The 20,643-nt window shown below is 41.5% G+C and overlaps 2 protein-coding genes and 4 non-coding genes across 7 annotated transcripts; 5 read left to right on the forward strand and 1 right to left on the reverse strand.

Moving 5' to 3' along the window:
* The first annotated feature begins 3 nt into the window (after positions 1 to 3).
* Positions 4 to 13,131, forward strand: kncn (kinocilin). 2 transcript variants are annotated; one of them, XM_005912767.2, is made up of 5 exons: positions 4 to 729; positions 9,426 to 9,494; positions 9,591 to 9,662; positions 11,066 to 11,159; positions 12,381 to 13,131. In XM_005912767.2, the coding sequence occupies exons 1-5, from the start codon at positions 717 to 719 to the stop codon at positions 12,448 to 12,450; spliced, it is 318 nt and encodes a 105-aa protein (XP_005912829.1). In that variant the 5' UTR covers positions 4 to 716; the 3' UTR covers positions 12,451 to 13,131. The 2 variants fall into 2 exon arrangements, with proteins under 2 accessions (XP_005912829.1, XP_005912828.1); XM_005912766.3 differs by lacking the exon at positions 4 to 729 and adding an exon at positions 5,859 to 7,397.
* On the forward strand, positions 1,197 to 1,268 carry trnap-agg. The gene has a single exon. It is a non-coding gene; the product is annotated as a tRNA-Pro (tRNA).
* Positions 1,672 to 1,743, reverse strand: trnaw-cca. The gene has a single exon. It is a non-coding gene; the product is annotated as a tRNA-Trp (tRNA).
* On the forward strand, positions 2,075 to 2,148 carry trnai-aau. Its single transcript has one exon. It is a non-coding gene; the product is annotated as a tRNA-Ile (tRNA).
* Positions 2,436 to 2,507, forward strand: trnag-ucc. The gene has a single exon. It is a non-coding gene; the product is annotated as a tRNA-Gly (tRNA).
* Positions 13,132 to 14,007: 876 nt separating the features above from the next.
* LOC102310886 (transmembrane protein 275) lies at positions 14,008 to 17,377 on the forward strand. The gene is made up of 2 exons (XM_005912749.3): positions 14,008 to 14,631; positions 15,397 to 17,377. The coding sequence occupies exon 2, from the start codon at positions 15,435 to 15,437 to the stop codon at positions 16,053 to 16,055; it is 621 nt and encodes a 206-aa protein (XP_005912811.1). The 5' UTR covers positions 14,008 to 14,631; positions 15,397 to 15,434; the 3' UTR covers positions 16,056 to 17,377.
* Positions 17,378 to 20,643: the final 3,266 nt, after the last annotated feature.

A 20,643-nucleotide genomic window follows, 5' to 3' on the forward strand; every position in this document is an offset into this window, starting at 1 on the left:
AATTTTAAATAAAGTGAACTTTGTATTTATCCCTTAAAAACCTTGAGAAAAGGACGTGACACGGGCAATCGAAGATGGCAGCACTGAATATAATCAAACATTTTAATGCCTATTAAATACCTGCTTGTGTTACCTTCCACAATAATTAGTTAACACAACAAAACAAACAAACTTTTCATTGTTTTATTTTTGGAAAGGCACCACTAAAGCACAATAAGAGAGAAGGCACATCTTGCTATATACAGCTGTGTTAAAATATGTTATTATTGTTGGCTGCTTGAGGTAACTTGTTTTTTATTGTATCCCCGTGTATAAAAAGGTACTTCTCAAAAATTTGGAGTTGACACTCTAGAGAGCTAGAGAGAGTGAAATGAGGGGGTTCAGTAAAGGCCAAATTTGCTTTGTGGTCCTCCAACTCAGAGTTGTAACACAGTCATGACAAAGGTGACACAGCCAGACAAGGTTCCTTTTTTTGGGCAGCTTTGAGAACTACCACATTTTACAGTGCAAGGCTGAATATGGTATCTAAGACTCCTTAGACAATAAACAATTCAGTTCACTTACATTCAGTTCAGCATTGATGTGTCACTCTTACATAATGCTTAACTAACAGGTTATACCAGTAGGCCTGGTCACTGGTTAATGCAGGCTAGTGCTTAGCCAAGTGAGACCAGTGAGTGTTAATATTGGCTGTCGACCCTGCAGGGCAAAATAGCATGGTGGATTTAGGTATGTGATTTTCCTTTTTGGATTCAATGCACGGATTTCTCCACCCCAAGACCCGAAATGCATGTGGTGCTGAGTAATTATAAAGTTTATGTAAGAGTATGAGCCAGCTGCTTGCAAAAGCCAAGCCCCCGGGCAAACTTCGAGGTAAAATAAATCAGGTAAAGTTAGTCGGACTGGTAAACACTTTTTAATGAGCCTTACTTATCTGTATTGAGATGAATCCTCCCGTGGCCCTAGCATTACACTTTCTGTATCCATTTTTACTAGCCAGTCGGCCGAACAATAACAACAGTTTGTTATTTGTTTGTTTGCTTTGTTTTTACCAACTCATGTAGAGATCTATAGCTAACAAAACCAACTGCAGTTACACGTAACATAAAGATTTTTAATTTTTAAACTACTACTAATTGTGAGCTCAGGACCTGTTGTTGGTTTTGTTGGATTACGACGATGCTGCATTTCGAGCTGGCTCGTTGGTCTAGGGGTATGATTCTCGCTTAGGGTGCGAGAGGTCCCGGGTTCAAATCCCGGACGAGCCCACCGTTTTACTTTGTTATTTTGATTTGCTATTAATAATTCTCCTTGTTAACAGATAAGATAAGATAAGATAACCTTTATTAGTCCCACACGTGGGGAATTTGTTTTGTCACAGCAGGAAGTGGACAGTGCAAAAGTTATGAGGCAAAAATTAGGATACAATAAGAATAAATACAGTTGCCAATATCGCTTTCGCAGATACGTAATTAAATGCAATTGCGATGATATTTAGGATTATAAGAAAAAGCTTCTTCAGAGTGAGAATCTTCACCGCTGCAGCACTCAATCTAATGTCGATAAAAAACTGTATTCATATTTACCATGCGTGCAAACGCGGTAAGTAGCAACTTGTAAGACAGAAGATTACAATTTAAGCGTGCGTTTTACTGTGGAACAAAAAAGGAATGACCCCGACGTGATTTGAACACGCAACCTTCTGATCTGGAGTCAGACGCGCTACCGTTGCGCCACGAGGTCTGTGGCATAAACCTCGTATATGCCTATCATAAAGGTGGGCATGCTGTGTTGTGGCTACATATGGTCTTTAGCTTGTGTCACTAAGTGATATTTTATGAAAAACGTCGAAATGTGAAAATTCTGACTTTAATCTCAGAATTCTGGAAAAGAAAGAGTGCCCACTTTTTTTTTCCAGTGGCCCTAATCCTCTTCCGTAATAAGTCCTAATCAGTTTTTAAGTAAGACAGTAAAAACCTTGGGGCTGGCTGTCCACATTGCTATTGCATTGTGGGCCCAGCCATTAGTCATTTGTATATAGTATATATAGTGTACCATTGGGTTTGTGGTAAGTGGCCGGTTAGCTCAGTTGGTTAGAGCGTGGTGCTAATAACGCCAAGGTCGCGGGTTCGATCCCCGTACGGGCCACAGTTGCGTTTTTTTTCTCCCTTCTTTGGGAAAATTATTTTGCTGCTCGATTTTATCACGGTGTGAAAACAAGCCGTGTCAGCAGTATGGATGTATTTGGTTCGGCGAAAAAATAGAATAAAATGGCCCCATGTTATGGCCAAATATAGACACTTCTAGAACGCCAAATATTTGTAGACAGACTACGAAAAGCCATAATATGCAGTACATATAAAATATAAACATACATATAGTTCATATAAATCGATATGGATTGAAGTGAATTTGAGTAGCCTTCCTCTAAGGAGGCGTTGGTGGTATAGTGGTTAGCATAGCTGCCTTCCAAGCAGTTGACCCGGGTTCGATTCCCGGCCAACGCAGGCTCTTTTTTTCTATTTTTAAATTAATTTCTTCCAAATCTATAAAAATACTGTAGTTGAAACTGTGATCGTAAAGTTGTTACTGCATGTGCATATGTTAACATTCATATAACACATATGACAGTCTGGGTGTGACTCAGCTATAGCTGGCTGTTCCTTTCTGTGTGGAGTTTGCATGCTCTCTTGTGTGAAAGCTTGTGTGGATTTACTCCGGTTTCCTCCCACAGTGCATGGGTTAGGTTAGCTGACGTGTCAATATGACCATGAATGGTTTATCTGTCTCCCTGTGTTAGCCCTTTGATAGATAAAAGGGCAACATTGTTCATGGTCAGTGTTGGGAAGGTTACTTTTAAAATGTATTCCACTACAGATGTCACGGTCGGACGGTCTTCCCGGACGACCTGCTTGTTTGTTTGTGATGTGTGTGTGTATGCCCTCCTCTCCTTCTCTCTCCCTCCCTACTCTGCGGGTCTGGCTGCCGAGGAACGGCGTCTCCGAGAGAGTGAGAAAGGCTGATCTCTGACCCGGAAGTGTAATCTTCGGCTCCAGCTGCCGCTAATCTTTCCTCACTAGACGGAGGTATTTAACGATGTGTCCAGACGGCAGTCGACGCTGGATTGTACTCGGAGCTCGGTAGCTAAGTGTGCGCGTGATCTTGTCACCCGCGTGGCCAGGCAAGCCTTCTCATCCATTGTTGTGTTTGCTCGACTTTCAAGAAGTACGGGACGGAGGAGTGGTGTTTTCGGGAGGAGGAGCTCACACAGACCTCACGGGAAAACTCACCTTCACCACTTCCGGGAACTGAGAAAAAGAAAGGACAATTATTGGAGATATTGATGTTTAAGGACTATCTTTCACGCACTGTAAATAAACGCACTGTCTGCTTCAACCCAGAGCTCCGCGCTTGAGTCCATACCTTCCATCAGCCGTGACAACAGAATACATGCCCCAAAATGTATTTTATTATATTTACATGTTTCCAGCTCCCGTTTTTGCTCGATGACAACTTGTACTTTTCGACTCTCCTTTTTCTCCCTCCTCGCGCTCACAGACACATAACATAACGTGCTCTCTCACCCAGGAAACACACAGAGCGAGAGCGTCACCCTGTAACCATGGCAACCGCAACGCTGCCGCCTGGAACTACAGAATGTAGCTGTCAAACAAAACCGAAACAGTCCTGACCCGCCACAATATGAAACAGGAAAGTACCGCCGTGTAATCCACAAAGTAACTGTATTCTAAATACCACCTTTTTAAACGGTACCTGTAACGGAATACAGTTACTCATATTTTGTATTTTAAATACGTAACGGCGGTACATGTATTCCGTTACTCCCCAACACTGCATGCTGGTGGAAACCCAAACAAAACACGCATTAAGAGGCTCAAATGCCAGGCACTCTTTTTGGCTGCAGTGGTTATTATTATATTTACATGCTTCCAGCTCCCGTTTCTGCTCGTTGACAGCTTGTACTTTTCCACTCTCCTTTTTCTCCCTCCCTCAGGCTCACAGACACATAACGGGTATGGCAGTCCATTGCGGGCATTGGGAAGCGTGTCTGTAACCGGAAGGTCGCCGGTTCGATCCCCGGGCTCTCTGTCCTGGTCGTTGTGTCCTTGGGCAAGACACTTTACCCAACTGGTGTTGGCCAGAGGGGCCGATGGCGCGATATGGCAGCCTCGCTTCTGTCAGTCTGCCCCAGGGCAGCTGTGGCTACAACCATTGTAAAGCGCTTTGGGTGCCTTGAAAAGCGCTATATAAATCCAATCCATCATCATCATTCTACACTGCCCATGAGGCTACATTCTTTAGGGCGATGCCTGTAACACTCTGCCTGTTGCCTTCATATTAAATCATTTTTAAAAATATTTCTTCATGTCATTATGAGACACGAGATTGAGACACAGGCATTTGAGCCTCTTAATGCGTGTTTTGTTTGGGTTTCCACCAGCATGCAGTGTTGGGGAGTAACGGAATACATGTACCGCCGTTATGTATTTAAAATACAAAATATGAGTAACTGTATTCCGTTACAGGTACCGTTTAAAAAGGTGGTATTTAGAATACAGTTACTTTGTGGATTACACAGCGGTACTTTCCTGTTTCATATTGTGGCGGGTCAGGACTGTTTCGGTTTTGTTTGACAGCTACATTCTGTAGTTCCAGGGGGCAGCGTTGCGGTTGCCATGGTTACAGGGTGACGCTCTGCGTGTTTCCTGGGTGAGAGAGCGCCTTTTTGTTGTAGTTGTTGTGCTAAGCTAATAGGCAGAATGCAGAATGTAGCTTCATGGGCAGTGTAGTCCGTGCTGCAGGGAGAATGGACTGCCATACTCGTTATGTGTCTGTGAGCGAGGGAGGGAGAAAAAGGAGAGTCGAAAAGTACAAGTTGTCATCGAGCAAAAACGGGAGCTGGAAAATTGTCAATATAATAATAACCACTGCAGCCAAGAAGAGTGCCTGACAAGCCCAGTTGTTGAGTATTGCAGCATCGACAGCGATCAACTCGAAGGAAAATGACGACGGAGGCAAAAATGTCCTTAATATTTTGTGAACTTTATTCCTCATCAACACGCGGCAAAACTTTTCTCATGGGTGCCATTTTCGTTGTGGTATACTTTTTTTTCCCTTTCTCTTCTTTGGGGCGTGATGACGCAGCATCCGTGTTCTTACAATGAAACAGTGCCTCCTTGTGGTGACAACTAAAATACTGTCTCTGTTAAACCACAGTAACCATAATGCAGTTAAACACTGTACAACATGAATACACACAATGAATATCTTAACACCAGTTGTAAATAAGCTATTAAAACTCGACTGTACGCTTTGTTGGTGTTTTCCTCTGAAACAATAAGTTCCGTTGGAGCAGCCTTTCAACGTCTCTCTCTGTCTCTCGCAAGCAGAGTTGACCCACACAACAAAGTAAAACAATTTTTCGGCTACGAGCCCGACACGGAACTGTATTAGTCAGAAGTCCCTTTACTACGGTTCGGAGCCGCGGACCTTCAGTAATAGTAATAAATCACACAGCAATAGTACATTCACGTAGTTGTAAAATGCATGATAATATGTTAAGTAATCAAAAGTATTCAGAATACGTTACTCTTATTGAAAAACGTAACGGAATACGTTACAGAATACATTTTAGGGCATGTATTCTGTAATCTGTAATGGAATATATTTTAAAAGTAACCTTCCCAACACTGCCAGCATGGAATTACAAAAAATAGAGAGGGCATAGCCTAACATATGAAACAGGAAAAGACCACCATGTAATCCCTTTATTTCAACAAAGTAACAGTATTCTGAACACCACCTTTTTAAACGGTAACTGTAACGGAATATAGTTACTCAAATTTTGTATTTTAAATACGTAACGGTGGTACATGTATTCCGTTACTCCCCAACACTGTCCATAGTGTATGGCCTTGCACCGTCTAAGAGCTCAGTTGGCTCCAACCTCTCTGTGAATTGTATAATCAGAAAAGAAATACATGGACAATTGTGGTTATTTTCCCTAATGAATGATCAGATGTATACAGGACTCTGTATTATTATTCAGTTTGTTAGCCCATCAGAATCTGTAAACATCAGGAGGTTCAGGACTTCTAGTGCTTCTCTTTCTGCTGGGGGACAGCAAGAAAAAACAACTACCTTGAGCAGAAACTACAGCTCTGTCCTTCAGAAGTGCTCCTTCACTTTCTGCGACACCATGATGGGGATGTTTCATGAGTCTCTGGTGTAATGTGGCATTTTTATGTTCTGGTCTGCTGGGGGACGGATAACCCCAAAGGACTTGATAAATCTCTTCGGAAGGCTGGTTCACTCCTGGGGATTTGCAGCCCCCTGCAAGTTAGCTTGATTTTAAAGGTTGACATGCCACAAAGGCTGTCAAGAGTCATTATTGTCAGCCATTAATTGCTGTGTCACTAACACACACACACACACACACACACATAGGACCTGCATTACCAGCATTGATTAAAAATACATGCAAATATCCAGAAAAGATGGAGTTTACTTTCTTAACAGTAAATGTGTCACAGTTTCTCTTCCACCCAGTATGCTCATTTGTTACCCTACTCACCGGTGTTAATCCTTCTAACCCCCTACCCACCCTTCCTCCCCCGTTGCCATGGATATGCTATTCCTATGGCAACTGCATGCCTTTGTGGATGGCCTCGGGCCCCCACCACATGGAGAACTCTCTGAACCTTTCATTACACATTCCCTTCAAGCTCACAGGCAAATCAGACAAGTAGCGTAATCTAACTGTCTCTCTGTCACAGTTTCCTCTGTGCTGCCTTTGTAGTGCTGCCATCATGCTGCCATACCTTGCCTTTAAGTTTCAGCACATTGCAACTCTACAAGACTTGTTAACAGTTTGAGAATTGCAATTAGGGTATTTGCTGCAGCCCTGATACTTGATGCCGGAGGACTATGATCAGATTTGTAGCATGGGTTTCACTGTCAAAAGAGTCAGAGCCACTAGTTTTCTAATTTTCTATGTCAATGGAAACCAGAGCTCTATCTTTAAAGATGCATGAGGTATCTTAAGAAACAGAATATAGCGACTGAGGCTTAACTAGAGAAAGTGTTTCTGCATCATTGAGAGTGAAAGACGAAGCGGGGTGAGGCTCGGGGACATTAAAGTTGAGGGCCCAAGTTAAAGCAGAGCACAGTGTCGGGGCTCCACAGTGCATGTGGTGGGGGGAGCAGGCGGGGAGCATCCACGTGCTGAATGAACCCTGTCAGCACCGGAGAGTACCACGGGCTACGGGTAGGCTCAGCCCTGCTCAGCATTGTGGCGGGCTGCATCATCATTGGGGTATCCAGGGAATGCGATGCTGATGCAGTCGGAGGTATCTTCCTGGGAGCGGGGGGCCTTGGTGAGTGTGTCTTAAGATTTTATAGGTGATGCAGTTATAGGGAGGGTAATAAGCCGATTCTGGATATTTGGATTACATTTGTTTATTAAACCTGCTTTTTGCTATTGCTGTGTGTAACTTTTAACTTATGACATTTTTCAGGAGGTCATGACAGATCTGTTGTCTCTCATGCACTGCAGCCCTGAACTTTCATACAACAGAGGTTCATGCAAGAAATTTATAACTGAGTACAAAGTCCGTGTGATGTCCAACTGCACACTTTTGAGAGAGCCCATATGATATGTTTGGCCTTCTCTGTGCCCCCCAGAATAACGTATTATACACATCATTTGATACATATTAATACACATTATTAATACAATAATATTGGCTAAGGTTTTGCAAAATTAGTAGTTTTACTTCAGGTACTTTAGTTTTTGATGCTAAAACTTCTGCTATTACCATACAGTGTATTTTATTATGCTCTATTTCTGTGGCTTTCACATTTTTTTTAACCTTTTAACAGCCACCTGGTCGTCTGGTGACCCATGTGGTGTTAGGGGTAGAGTCCAATCGATATATTGGCCAAGACTGGGAAAAGCCGTTAAAAGAAAAACTGTAGTGCCAAAATTTAAAATGCAACATTTCAGAGAGTTTTCTGATTTAACATGTAGCATGTAGCTAAAATAAAATCCAACCCTGGCCCGGGAGGGTTTACCAGTGATACGTTGTATATTAAGAGATTAAACAGAAGATTTTAGGTAATAGTTGTATCTAAACATTATGGTGCATCACCGGAGAGATTATTACACAGTGCATTTCTTTGTGAGTGAGTTAATTTGTTAATTCACTAAAAATCCAATTCAAGAAGGCCAAAAAACTGAGGGAGCGCACATTTATATCTCGCTGGAATATCTATTTTAAATGAAATGTCAAAAACTCAGGTGAAAGATCAGCGGTCAGTGTCAGTTTTCCATCCCTCATTCATTTGATACAGCGCTGTAACTGGAGCCAGCTGATAGCCAGAGGAACTGGGCTGCCAAGATAAAGGAGTGTCTTTACCGGTTTCCTGGAGAGAAGGAGCAAAAGGGCAGGGTTTTCAATCACAGGACGACGGCATCAGAGTGCATGCATAGTTAATGCAAAAAACATCCTCTCTGATGAGTTGATCATCTTTCAGTAACTAATTTGACTTTGTAATGTGCGCTAAGAATCTGACAAATCAACACTGCGCACAGCCACTTGACAGAAACATTCGCTTTGGCAGCATTTGTGCAGCTGAGTAGCATCTAATTATGTGTTTTGGGGCTTGTGTGCTGCGATGCTGCCTCCAACACATAGGCTGACTAATGAGTATGAACAGAGTGTTCTCAGCAGATTGTTTTCACTCCTTCCGCAGTTTCATGACATTTTAAGCACAAACATGCATCACAGCCACCCTCAGGACTTGCCGGGGGTGTAATGCCAGATCTTCTGGCTTATAGAGGGAAATCAATAACGTTTGAATTGGAGCACAGTGCCACAGAGAGGCACACGAGCCCAGCGGTTCAGATATTACTTTGTACTTTGAGTCGAACTGAACGAAACATTGCACATTGTATCTGCTGCACTGAGAATAATCTTAAGGCTTTGTCGAGTGGATTTCAGTTTGGGAATAGATATTTCATCAAACAGCCTTATTGTTTCTCCGCAAAGTCTCCAAGTATGGAAACTTCTATTAAAAACTGTTATTTTTATGAGCCGTTAAGGCTCACGGGAGCCGGAGGCAGTGAGATTGCATTTCAAACAACTGAACAAAATAAATTACACTGATTGGTGTGACTTAGTCCATGCAGGTGATTGAATTTGTATTTTTTAATACACTATTACAATTTATGCCCATTTTTAATGAGGCTTCTCATTGCATCTGCAGCACCAAATGCTTTCCTCTCTCGTGGTGACAGTTATCTGCACTAACACTGCAGTAAATCTGCTGCTTTTCAACCATAAGGGAACTAGAGTAAAGCCAGGCCTTAATTAATAAATTTATTGGACTGTTATGCTTTCCAGGCCTGCTAATAGCAATCTACCCCTTCATAAAAGCTTGGCTGAACGTCAACCACATCCTTCCATCCTTTGGTAAGCAGTTTGATATATACCTGTATTTTTTTTGATGCTATTATTTGTAAGTGTGTTCACGATAACAATAAAAGGCATTTTGGCTAAAATCCTCAGCGAACTTCAGAGTGCACCCCGCGCCTGCCAATCCTGCTCCTGATCAGCGAGTTGAGACACTGAGACGAGAAGGTGGGTGAAATGAAGGAGCGAGCCAGTGAGTTAATAATGCTATCGTATAACACTCAAAGGCACTTGATACTGATCTGCATTGAGTCTATGCGCCTTATTTGTTTGATAAAAACTCAGACACCTGTAGAAACACTGCAGAGTTGACAGCAGCGAGGCAGATGTTGTGCTCAGGCTGTTATCAGAGAGAGCGCTTCAGCCATCTGTCTAATGTCTCACTGAGTGCGCTTAAAAAAAATAATATAATTTCCTTCTTTCCTAACTGCTTTTTTTTTTTCACTTAATTGTTAACAAATATGAGCCAGGGGAAACGTTTGTCTGCATACAGTTTTTGCGCTGTGCAGCCAACTGTGCATCTGTGCATGTTTGTGCTCCAGTGAAAGTAGGTTCATGTTTTTGACATGCTGACTTCAAACATGGAAACTATTACCAGACTGAGTGAAACATTTGCAAATTATGTGTTTTTGTTTCGTTTTATCAGTTTGAGTTAAATGTTGCATATTAAAACTTATTGAAATCATATGTGAAGGTCAAAATCACAGGAAGATTCAGGAGTGCCTGCATTCCCGTCCTAAAATTCCCTCTCTGAAGCTATATTCTTGCACTTAGATGAGCTGCTTATACCTACACTTATGATCATAGGTTTACATGCGCACTGTCTTTTAACTTGACAAGGCCAAGGTCCGTTTACTTCTCAGTAGTCATCGCGATCACGATCATCTTTGCCAGCTTAAAATTTATTTGTTTGATAGCACTCACTCCAAAGTCCAAAGGACTCCGTGAAGATCTAAGAAGGAGAATTGTAGATTTACACAAGTTGAAAAGGTCTCTTGGAGTGATTTCTAGACAACCGCAGATTCCAACATAATCAGTTCAAGCAATTTTCATAAATGCAAGTTATTCGGATGTGTCAACATTGGAACTGGAAACTGCTGGAACACCAGTGTTACTGTTCTGTGAAGTGAGTTTTACGAGCACATGGACTGAGAGAGTGGTGACCAAGAAAGAAGCCCCGGGTCCAAAATCATCAACTTCAAGCTCGACTGAAAAGTACATGTACGCTGTACAATCATTCCAATCTGGAAAAAGAACAATTCAAAGAAATCATTAAAAGCCCAAACTACCATGATATTCATGCCCATGAGGAGTGAATGAATGTATGTAAACTTTTAACCACACCTGTAACTGTTATTATCTTTTTAGTTTAAGTTAAGCGTTCATTTAAAACTATCTGCCTTAATTGTTAAGGCCCATGTTATATACATATATGTGACTATACAATCCAAATAAGTATTTTCCCCTCTGTATAACCCTTCTCAGTATGATCTAGTGCTCATTGTTTCACATGCTAGTTAAACGTGTACTGTTACACTTAATGCTTCCATGCTCTCTTGTTGTCTTGCCAGGGACTCACAGTCAGATTAATCTGGAACGGTCTAAGAGTCGTATGGGAACCTTTGTGGAGGCTGGAACAATAGCTGAAGCCAACCCGGATGAGGGGTCTGTCTCCTTTGATAATTATACATGATCAAAACAGGGATGTGAATGGTACCACAGTACAGCAGAAAGGCATTTCAGTATACCTTATCTGTAATATAGTTCCTGTGATTTTAATGCTATGTTTCCTGGATATAAGAGTACTTTTAATTTCCTAAGCTTTGCAGTATGAATCACATTTTGCAGAAACTAGTCAGCATGTTGATAGACTTATAAGAATCTAATCTGGGCATGAATGGATGTTGGAAAAACTACAAAAACCTTTGAGAGCTGTGATAATACACAAGCCAGCAGCTCCATAGTAGTGTAGTATATCTCACATGCAGTACTATCGTGGGCTTTACTCAGAATCTTGATATGTACAGATCTGCTGTGTCGCCCGATTGGTAGTTCTTGTTGCTCTTTATGCCTTATATTAATTAACTGTTTGCTATTTTTAAAAATTATAATATAAACACTAAGGTGTTAAAGTAAGATCGAGAAAAAACACTGAAATGTTACTATGTGACAGTCTCACTGATGACATGCGCTACGTAGAGAATGCTGACTTCCTTTCAGCACTTCAGTCTCTACTTTTCCATTTGAATGACTTTATAACTAGGTTTATCCAGACAGGTAAGGGTTACCTTTATTATTTCTGAGAGTTAAAGACATTTTTTTTAAACCATAGCCAAACTGTCAAGAAAAGAATCAACAAAACGCCTTACATAATGACGTGGGGCTTTTTGTTGGCTGACTACAAGCAATTTAGAGGAGAATGGGGGGCTTTTGAAAGTGAACATTACCAAGTATCACCTCCTTTTCAAAGTCACTCACTTTTAATTTTGTTACTATGGCAATGGCGCTACCACATATATTTCAATCATGTCATCATGCATTTCATGCGCTGTCCTGTGTGACAACAAACAGACAGCAGAGTCTGCACTGACCTTCAAAACGAAGCAGTTTTTCAGGTCTTCACTGACATTTGTGAAAGAGAGTACTTTTCAATGTGTAGCATCTTGAAAGACAGACAACTGAAGTCACACTTCAGCACTATAGTCTCATTTAAACAAGAAAAACAAACCAGATAACACACTGATGCACTGTTTGGCTCAGTTATTTAACAGATGAGGAATTACGTAGTGCAGATCATCTAAAATCTCAGCTATATCAAGGAAAAGGTTTTAGTTCAGCGAACACAACGCAAGCCTCCCTCATGACTGATCCGTCTGTCTTTTGCAGGACTTCTGCGGACATGCCGGATGTCTTATCGAGACGGAAACTAAAGCCTTCAGATCAAGATCTGCCATGAGGTCATCACGTAGCAAGACTGGCCGCTCCATGTGAAGGAAGCCGGATGCAGAAGGTTGCAACTTCTGCAGAAGAAGTTTAATTTTTCTGTATTGATCTTCCTTCACACTTAGTACAAAAAAGTACAGCTGTGTAAATCTCTCTGCTGTGTATATCTTTATAAATCTCGTTTTCCTGTTCATTTGTGATATCAGCTCATCATGTTAGCTGAGATCACCTCATTATATATATATATATAAAACAGCATGTCATCTAATAAACATCCAGAGATTGTGATCATTAGTGGAGTTTTTTTTCTATTTTACATCCTGACACTGAGTGAAGCAAATTAGGCCCAATAGTCCAACTCCTGTGCAGCTCCTCTAATCATGGTACAATGCTCTATCCCACCAATTATAGAATTATGACAGTCATTAAGCGATGATGGGTTTTGGATATTATTCAATTCCCCTGCATGTGATTTCCATGAGTAGCACACACACAAATAAATGAATGCACATACACACACGTGGCAACATCCATGGCGTGCACACAGTGACCTGCGACCCACCCACCCCCTCCGCAGTGAAACGTAATACATTGATATTCAGGACAGCACCGGCAGAAAGCGCAACAAAAAAAGTGTAACGTGCTGTGAGGCTGAATAATGCCGAGCTGTGTTCATGAGCTGTGCACAACAGGAGCCCCGAGGAGTCTGCGGTGCAGCTTGATTGTCAAACCTCAAATCACAACACCACAATCCCCCTGTGTCTGGGAGTTAGACAGTGGAGGAGCACGTAATGAACTGCATATACAAATATAGTCCATATTTTACAAGATAAGTAAATAACCTGGGTGGCAACAAGAAGGTTTAAACCCTTTTAAAACATTTAAAGGACTGTTTTGTTACTAACACACTTTTGCGGTCATGTATAGATTCAGTAGCTGCAAACTAGCTGACTTACTGCAAAGGTCGTGACCCTTTTGAGTTTTGATGACTCATCTTTTACCACAGCAAGCCAAAAGTTGGTCTAATAATAGCTATCCTCGATTTATTACCAGTTAATTTAGCTGATAGCCAACAATGTAGACACTGGATCATTATCATCATCATGAGCTACATGATCAAAAAAAGATCAAAATGAATAAACAAGTAAATATTTTAATAGAAAATATTCATATAAATAATATACAATAACAAATAGTCACATAAGGAAATACAATATTTTTGCCTATTAAATTATAATATAAAATAATAGATAAACAAATAAATAAATATTTTTATAGAAAAATATTCATATTGAATTATAGTAAAATAATAAATAGCTACATAAAATAATACAAAATGAATGAATATAATATTTTTTTCTATTTTTCTATTAAATTATTATATTCAATTCTATTCTATTAAATTATAATATTAAATAAATAAATATTTTAACAGAAAAATATTCATATTGAATTATATTATAAAATAATACACAGCATAAATAAATAATAATTTTAGATAAAACATTTTTATATTCGAGAGAGCTGTGGAATAAATTAAAATCCTTTTCCTTTTTCAAGAATCAGCAACATTGCGGTGTGGGCTGAAGGCAGAGAGCAACAGCTTTCACCTTCATCACTCCCTCCTCCACTTGCACACTCGCTCGCGCACACAGGGGTGGCTCGGGAACGAGCTTCGCATCCAGCGGTCCGGCGACGGAGGGAATATGCTCAGTTCAGATATGAATGAATGAAAATATGACAGCTTCACACAGACAGAGATGTCTGGAACACCATTTCCGGTTCGGGCTGACCTGTCAGGTGTTACGTGCTGCTCGGTCCACATCTGGAGCAGCAGCGCGCGGTGTGTCTGCTCCTAAGAAATGCCATTTCACCTAAGTGATCTTCTGCCTGTTTCTTCTTCTTCTTTTTTCCACTCTCGGATTTTATCTTGTCGGTCGCCTTGAATCGTGTGTGCGCGTGTATGTGTGTCTGTGCGTGTGTGTGTGTTTGCTTGAGCCAGTGATTGAAGGGCTTTCATGACTTGTGCCCTCAGGACTGTGAAGCCACGAGAACAGGATGAAAATCGTTCGTTTGGTGCTGATTCGCCCTTTCAGCGTCTCAGTTATTTCGCCCCTTAATTAGAAGACCGGTAACCGCGGTGAAAATCTGCTGATCAAACAATGGAAAGACCTTCAGTGCATCAACCTAAAGGGTGAGTGTCTCGCCCCTTCTTTCATGTTTTAATTTTTCCAGAAATGCAACATCAGTGGAAGTAAAGGCGCATTTCAACGCCTCTCAAGCAAAACCCGTTTTATAAACGTGCCAACTGCGATATATCACACATTTACAGACACATATTTACAAAAATATATTTTTCACACATCCCCTCTGCTTAGGTCTCCTGTCTGCTCTTGAATGGGTGCATGCTGGAATGAAAGGGCTCATTTGATTGCAACTAAACACTCACAGCCTTTCCTCTAGTGGCTTGGGTGGCATGAATGAAGCAGCTGCACGGTGACTGTACACAGTTTAAGAGAAAATAAATAGGGATGCCATCTTAAAGACATGTTATTAAGTACCACTGAGGATTTTTCTTAATGGGCTCATGCTTCCCTTTTTTTTAACGGAGCTTATTTTAGGCCATCTAGAGTGAATTGCCCGTCCATGCGGCTGTTGTACAGGTGCTGTTTAGATCCTTTTTTGTTTTTTTAAACAGTGTAATTGATTTAGGAAGATTTCAGTGGCCAGCTGTCTTCACATGTTATGCAGGTGTCACCAATAGATGACCACTACCTGAGTGCTGCTCACTCAACTTTTTACAATCTGTTCTCATGTCTGTATTCTGTAGGTGTAGCAGTGCAATGAGGTGACAGATCAAAGCTCACTGATTGACAGAGCTTTTCTACATGTGCACACTAGTGTCATTGTAATGACTTAAAAAAGCTTATTTTCCTTTATTTTGTGTATCTACAAAAAGATAGAAGATAGAAAGCCAGAGAGCCTGGAGGGGAAACCATGGTCATCGCTGATAGAAACACCGGCACCCCTGTGCCTAAAAAGGAGCCCCAGAAGAAAAGGAAGTCTCGCCCTCATGGCCTGCCCTCTCCGGCACTCTGCTGTGCTTGTGGCCTATGCATCATGCTGGCTGGACTCAACATCACCCTGGTGGGAGCATTCGCCTTCAGCACACTGATGCCTTCTGCCAACCCCCCAATCATCATCGGACCTATCCTGCTGCTGGTGGCCTTTTCCTTTTTCGGAGCGTGTTGCGTGTGCAGTCGACTCCCGCCTCCACACAGCTCACGGAGGTCCAAGGTTGGGGGCAGAGGGGCTGGCTTGATGGGACACGGCGGGCAGGCTGGCGGGGCAGCGTTTGAAATAGAGACCAGTGAGCACACGCTGCAGGACACTACAGCTGTGCAGCTGAGCCCCACATCCTCCCCTGCATCATCCCAGGCATCCAGCTCAGAAAAGGAGGCTCCTGATGCTGATGCAGCCCTGCCGGGACCTTGCAAGCTCTTCACCATGGAGACAAACGGCCCGTCTTGTGTTTCTGCCACCGCAGTCTACTCAACCTCCGCAGCAGCAGGAGGGGAGGTGAAGCTCAACCTACCACGTGAAGAAGTGGTCATCTAGCAGGGCAGAAACTCTTAGTCTATGCTAGCAGTGTAAATATCCTTCTGGGCAGAGGGGCTGCTGGGTGTGATTGTATTCTCTAGTTTACGTACTGCCATATTTCTGGTTGTGAAAAGGTGTCAAAAGTTATACTTTTATTTATTTATTTATTTACTTTCTTGCCGTGCCAACTGGTAAATAGCATGCAAGTATTTGTGGATCAAAGGTTTCGGAATTCAAATTCCTACCTCTCTCGTGTCGTTTTCTTACAGGTCTTTGTTTTTAACGTGGGGCATTATGAACTGATTTCATGAAGAAGTCAAAGAGTCTGAAACCTTAAACACTCTTTTTCACTCTTGTTCTGATTAATGGAAACCTCAACTCTCAGCAGTGACTTTAGAGGGCTAACTAACAAAAAAGACTAAACATCTGATTATTTATTTCTTCTGAAAACTTTACATGTGAAAGGTCAGTAGCTAAACTGGACGGAAACGCATTTAATGACATTTGGCATTTTGTGTGCCATGCTCAGTGCTCAGCTTGTTTTGGGGGTGTAAGCTATTATAGGTCATACATGTGCCAAAGCAATATTCCCTTGAAATGCAAAGGGATTGCACCACACAATAGCCAATGGCAATGTATACAGGTGTAACTATATACAGTGTCGTTCGAAGTCATTATTTCTGTAGTTTGATGTAACGAATACCATCATCAATGCTGTGAATATTATGTTTCTCTCTTTTCATCTGGCGGTTTATGACATGTTAAACTTTTAATCGAAGGCAACCCCATCAGTTTAAGGTCATGTTGATCAGAGCTTTACTCGGTAGTTCCTAATGCAGTCGGAGCAAGGATTTCTTTCTCCTCTTACTCAGCGTGCATTTCATTACTTTTTTAGAGTGCTATAAGAGCATCTTTTCTAAATGTGAACAAAGGAATTTCACAGGAGATGTTTTCCTCCTATGGACCTAACATTGACAGCACTGGAAAGCCAAGAAGTTTAGATATTCCAATTATATAAAATGCATCTGTTCCCCGTCACTGTGATGGCTTCATGTCAGTTTAAATCTGCCTAGTAGACATTCAACCCCTGATTTCCTTTGAAAGGAAAAGTTGCCTTAGACTGAGATATCAGGATCAAACTAATGAGGGCTATAAAAAAGTGCACAACAGCAGTTTTCTGCGGAAAGCCTTTGTTTGGCTCCAGATTTCTATTCAGCATTGTTAAGAAAGACTCAGTGATTTTGTGTTTTTTTGTGTTATAAATGCATGCAGGATGTGCTCAGAAGTCTGTATGAGGTAGCAGTTGCATACATACAGACAAACAGACACTGTTTGACATTTTTAAAAAAAAGCCAGTTGGTGTTCCTTCAGAGTTCGCCTCTGATGCTAAATTAGAGTGTCAAGCTTAATTTTGCATGCTCAGAAAATGGGTTACGGGAATGCAAACACCCTGATGTGAATGATTAATGTTGTCTGTGTGTTTTAAATTGTGTAGCACCTATAGAAAATGTGAAACAAAAAAACATGTAAAGGATAGAATATTTTTGTCAAGACTCTAATTTAAAGGACCCTAACCCAATGTGATTTCTTTAAAAGGCATAAATAAAAAGGCTCTTTCTGTAAAAAATACTTTTCAAGTTTATATTTCTTGTGTAGTCTTCTTCCACTAAAAATGACCTGCATTACTGTTAATATAGTAATTATAACAATTGGTTGTTGTTTTTTAAAGTTTATGGCACATTTGAAAATAGAGGTGAGTGTCCACCCCAGTTTCCTTGCTTGTTTTATTTTTCCCAGCAGCAGTGCAAAGCTTGAAGACACCCAAATTACGCTGGTAAAGAACAGGGGGTCAAATCTGCAAGCTTTTGCGTTATTTACCATTTTTTGTGGTTAAATTCTGTCAGTTGACTAATTGATTGAATAACTGAGTGTTTCAGTCAGGCAGCCTGGCTGAAAATCTGCTGTGAAGAACCAGAAATGTTGCATCTACCCGAACACATTACATCAAGATGGCCTTGAGTGAAGAACTCCATATGAGGTCCATCTGGCTCTTCTGCTAAGTGTTTGCGTATGCGCTCAAAGCTGCTACCACTGGAGGTCGCTACAACCACATGTATGCGTTTCAGTGAGGTTACGGAAAAGCGGCTGTCATTTTACAACAAGCCAAGAGATGTCAGTCGCTCATAACAAGCCTCTCCTGTGGAAATCACACTAACCAGTCTTATAGTGGGTTATATTTAAGTGAATTTGAATCCACATAAAAATTACTGGCATTCAAAGATCAGTAGAGGAAGCTGTCACAAATGTCTGCAGTCTCCATCATATTCCTAGAAAGAGTATGAAAATGTGACAAGAAACTGTTTTTGGCAATCTCACCTGATAATCACCTCTAATCAGGGTAGCAGACCATCGCTTGCCCCCACAGGATGTTCAAGGCACACATCTGGGGTGCTCTACTTTCCGTGGAAGCTCACAGATGACAAAATAGACCCAGGATGTTTTCCTCAGACTCCAAAAGCGACTCAATACCTCTGCTAAATTCCTGATACAGTGAGTCTTGGGTTGGCAGCACCACTAATGAAACCCTAAAGAGATTTTGAGGCATTAGTATGTAGCAAAAAAAAAAAAAAATCTCATTATACTTTGGTTTTCTAATAAATGCATTTCGAATGATGCACCGACACATACGTTTACAGTGACAGTGAAGTAAAGTGCTGCAAAGAGTTTGAAGCAGCAGATGCTTGGTTGAGGCTGGTCACAGTTACTGGATGAACCAGACGAGGACTTCGGCCAAGACGTCGTGTCAGTCATGCATCGACTGCGTATAATGGGATTCTGTGATTAAACCTGCGGCAGAACAGTTGGTATATTGCAAAAACATGAAAACCACTCCAGGTTTATGTTGTCCCAAACATTTCCCTCGGACCTCTGTCAAACATGTTCCCAGCATCTTCTGCCTCTTGGCCTGGAGTGAAGAGGCTTGTATAACACGTTAAACCTTTATCCACCTGAAGGCTGGAAGATTTACCACCTTTTGAAGGTGAATGGGCTTGTGGCAAAGCTGCAGGCTGAGTAGGAATATTCACATTTTTATGGCCTGTGGGGGCAAAGTTCAGGAATGGGACGGTCACGTTAACTGCACTAGTTCAGCTTACATGCCATGAAAAAAACAAATGGATATCGCCCTTTGACCCTTGAACTCACCTGTGTCCACACAGACTGCTTTTAAAGTCATTTTTATAGTGATTAAAGCCGTGATTTCCTCAACATAGTCAATGTCCACTGTAATATGGGGAGGCTATAAAAAGTGGATCATTTTCGTTTGGGGTTTTCATCACCAGCCAGATAGTGGTTTTACAGCTCCACAGTACAAGAAGGAAGTCTTCCTTATTGCTGAAATCAAGATATAATTCTTGGACAGATTTTGCATCAGTGCTTCGTACCAGATTAGGGGTAATGATAAACACCCTTAGCAGACACACCGCCTTCAGCCTGTGACCTGGATTTCTTTCTTCTTTTTTTTTCCATCCTGCATGTGTACCTTGTGACTGCTGACTTTTGCTTTATCAGAATAAAGCAGTATGTCTAAAGTCTGTCAGAAAGCTGAAGTGAAAGAACATTCATAGAAGCAGAGGCACACAGTAAACAAGTGGTAGTAAATGTTGACACATTGTGAAACATTGCTTTGTTTCCACTGTGATAAACTGTGAGAACACATCCATTGCCAGCTGCTTTCTTTCAGCTCCGCTGTGTGTTGGTATGTCAGATATTAAGAGTGCACACTAAAAATGTAACTGTTTCCCCTCACAAACATCAACCAGACCAATATTGATTGTTAGTGATGCTAAAACGAGGCAGGACTGCTGAGCATACACAGCTGACCTCAGACGAAGCCTTCGTCTTTTTCCTCATCATGACAAGATGTGGCACAGCGACAAAACAGCTTTTGCACACACTCGTGCTCACACCTGCAAAACACAAGCGTCCCATCCGCTCCAAACCGGAGCGTGGCGGATCCTGATGCACTGCTCGTGTGCTCCCGCGTGGATGTGCTTGTGCATGGGAAGGCTCTCAGTTGAATGAGTCGGCAGAGGAGAGGGAAAGGAGGGTGTAATCAAGCTGAAAAGATTAGGGGAAGACGAGCTGCTGAGGATCTATGAGAACAGACATCGGTTATATAACCCTAACCCAGTTCGCTCCGCTTCCAAAAGACAGACAGGGAGGGAGGAGAGGGAAGATGGAGGAGCTGGGTGAACCCTTGTGTTTAGACTAAAATGAACCAGGAGGGTGGTTATTTTCATAAGGATGAAAATGCATGTTGAATTCTTATTATTCTCCATGTCAATAATGATATCACAGACTGCTCTTTCAGAATATAAAGCAATCAGGTTTAATGCAGGAGAAAATGATGACTTTTGCTGCTGTGTGGCCACCTTCAAAGGTTCAGTTAGTCCACTTGAGAAAATACTTCAGGCCTTGTGCAACCTTGCAAGTCAAGTGTTTACTGAAGATTGTGCACTGAGTACCTTTCAACATGTGATTTAACGTGAAAACATATCAAAGTTGACTTTATTCTGGGTGCTGATAGGATAAGGTTGTTTTGGTT

Source organism: Haplochromis burtoni, unplaced genomic scaffold, assembly GCF_018398535.1.
Source record: "Haplochromis burtoni strain Fernald_Lab_line unplaced genomic scaffold, NCSU_Asbu1 Contig_3, whole genome shotgun sequence".
NCBI lineage: Eukaryota > Metazoa > Chordata > Actinopteri > Cichliformes > Cichlidae > Haplochromis > Haplochromis burtoni.

Bases quoted from the DNA above. Each gene is read 5' to 3' on its own strand.
- kncn (XM_005912766.3), top strand. From the start codon at position 7,250: ATGAACCCTGTCAGCACCGGAGAGTACCACGGGCTACGGGTAGGCTCA. The intron at 9,663-11,065 runs GTGGGTGAAATG...TTGTCTTGCCAG, and splicing joins TGAGACACTGAGACGAGAAG to GGACTCACAGTCAGATTAAT. The intron at 11,160-12,380 runs GTCTGTCTCCTT...TGTCTTTTGCAG, and splicing joins GAAGCCAACCCGGATGAGGG to GACTTCTGCGGACATGCCGG.
- LOC102310886 (XM_005912749.3), top strand. From the start codon at position 15,435: ATGGTCATCGCTGATAGAAACACCGGCACCCCTGTGCCTAAAAAGGAG.